Below are 2,200 nucleotides of genomic sequence, written 5' to 3' on the forward strand. Positions count from 1 at the left end.
ATATCGTAAACCGATCCTCTTGCGTTCGTCGTCCGCCTATATCGGTAAAAGCCGAGACCTCAAATGCCGTCCCTGGGATTCGAACCGGCGCCGTTACGTCGTGATGAATTTGGGGATTCATGAAATGATCACGCAAATTCACCACGAAAACTTCAATACGGGAAGCAGTTGATAATTTAACACTCGAATATCGCATCGGGAAGATGGCAGGGTAAGAGATAGAATTTCCAATGCCAACCATGTGCAGTATTAAAATATATGTTCACTTTCCTCTGCCGAGCTCAGATGTTTCCTCACTATACAAGTTCCTATACGAATTCGGGTGGAAGTGTACAGAAACAGGTGTAAATTTCATCAGAATTTTCATACTATTTTCATACTATGTTGCCATAATTTCCATATTGTCACCAACACATGTAGTTGACCATGCGCATAGCCACACTAACCATCTTAGACACCAAATTTCCTATCTAACCACCGGGACGAGGAAATCATTCACAATCGACCTCGCCCGACATTCCCCAATCGTCCCCGCACACATATACACTGCAATTGATACTTCGAAAAACACAACATTACAACGAACAGCATTGAAAATGGAATAATGTCCATACCCGATTTCCCTCAGATGCTTGCTAATATCACTAGTGTATTGAGGCGGTCCAGGACTTTTCATCGGGTGAGGTTGAAGTGAGGCGCGCGCGATTGCAACGGGGGGGAAGAACATATGGTGACCATACCTGAGTGCCTCCACGATCTTTCTATATGTACTACTCAACTAACAAGAATGGACTCTCAAGTTGAACATACTCTTTGAGGGAGCTGTCGATGTCTGGGATTACAGATATCAGTGCTTAGGTCTTCGGCCTCTCATAAGGCATTTGCCGCATGGACGCCGGGAAAGTGTGTAAGCGTGTGGAACGATACTCGAAGATGCAAAGGTAGAGAATGTGTACTATTTGCGGGGATTCATAAGAATCGATCTGAAACTATATCGCATGAATAATGTGAAATAACATGAATAGGCGAGTAACCGTTTGGGACTGTGATAGCGACAAGTTGTTCACTATCATTAATCCCAGGAAGTGACGCACATTTCCCACATATGCATATCAAATAGGCATCCATTGCAGTGGAACTAATCAACAGGCACTCTCGGAACCCGTACCCACACTCTGAGCCCTCAACGGTCAGCAGCATACCTCGAGAGCATGCAAGGCGTATTCATGAGTGTGGTAGCTTCCACGAAGGCACTCCAGACAAAGGCAGGGCTCCTCTACTCAACACTCCCAACCATTCCTGATCACCGTGTACATCGAAAAAGTGATAACATGCAACTTCGCTCCGCCGACGATGATAAATACTAAACGCAAACCTAATGTGGGGCTTCCAATTAATATCATCATAATCATCATGAATATCAAACAAATATCTAATACGAATCTGAACAGAGGTCGCAGGTTCGAATCCCACACCCTGCATTTTTCCCTACTTCCCTCCTGCCTACGGAGCTCTCTATGCCTGAATATCTCCCTCTTGATGCCCCTCTGCCTCTCCTTCTCCACCGCGATAGCCGCGGCCAATTCCTCATCCCGACGCCGCTTCTCCTCCTCTTCTCTCTCCATCTCCCTCTGGATTTCAGCCTGCAGCCATACCACTCCGTGTTGCAATCTGTTCGCTCTCCTCAGTCGAGCTCAGGAGTGTACACACGAATTCGGGTGATATTGTACAGAGAGCCAGCACTCAGAATTTTCATTTTCTCACCAACACATGTAGTTGACCATGCGCATATTTTTTCACACCTCACCACAAACCCCTCTCCCACCTCTTTCTCTCGTGCCTCTTGCATCTGCTCAGCGAGTGTCTGCGCATGCTCTCTCTTCGCACGCTGAAGAACACAGCATCACAGAATCAACCAACAGTGTTGAAGTATTGGAATATTTGTTCGCTTTCCTCAGCTGAGCTCAAGAGTTTCCAAATCTTATCATAGAAGTTTATATACGAATTAGGGTAGAAATGCACAGAAACCAATAAGAATTTCCTCCGAAAATCTTCTCACACTCTTCATATTGTCACCAACACATGTAGTTGACCATGTGCATATATGAATATATAGAAGTTTTCTCCACAACCTGAGATCAACAACTAAACTCACTTCCTCGAAAGACTTCCTTTCTTCCGCAAGCCTATAGAACTCCTC

At 45.2% G+C, this 2,200-nt stretch overlaps 1 protein-coding gene across 1 annotated transcript; it reads right to left on the minus strand.

Moving 5' to 3' along the window:
- Positions 1-1,492: 1,492 nt before the first annotated feature.
- Positions 1,493-1,888, minus strand: Pmar_PMAR019785 (conserved hypothetical protein; the record flags this gene model as incomplete). The annotated part of the gene is made up of 2 exons (XM_002786107.1): positions 1,493-1,643; positions 1,826-1,888. Coding segments are annotated over 2 exons (214 nt in total), but the record flags the coding sequence as incomplete, so codon positions are not given.
- Between the last annotated feature and the right edge of the window lie 312 nt (positions 1,889-2,200).

The sequence above is a fragment of the Perkinsus marinus genome (genome assembly GCF_000006405.1).
Source record: "Perkinsus marinus ATCC 50983 genomic scaffold scf_1104296931872, whole genome shotgun sequence".
Lineage (NCBI taxonomy): Eukaryota > Perkinsozoa > Perkinsida > Perkinsidae > Perkinsus > Perkinsus marinus.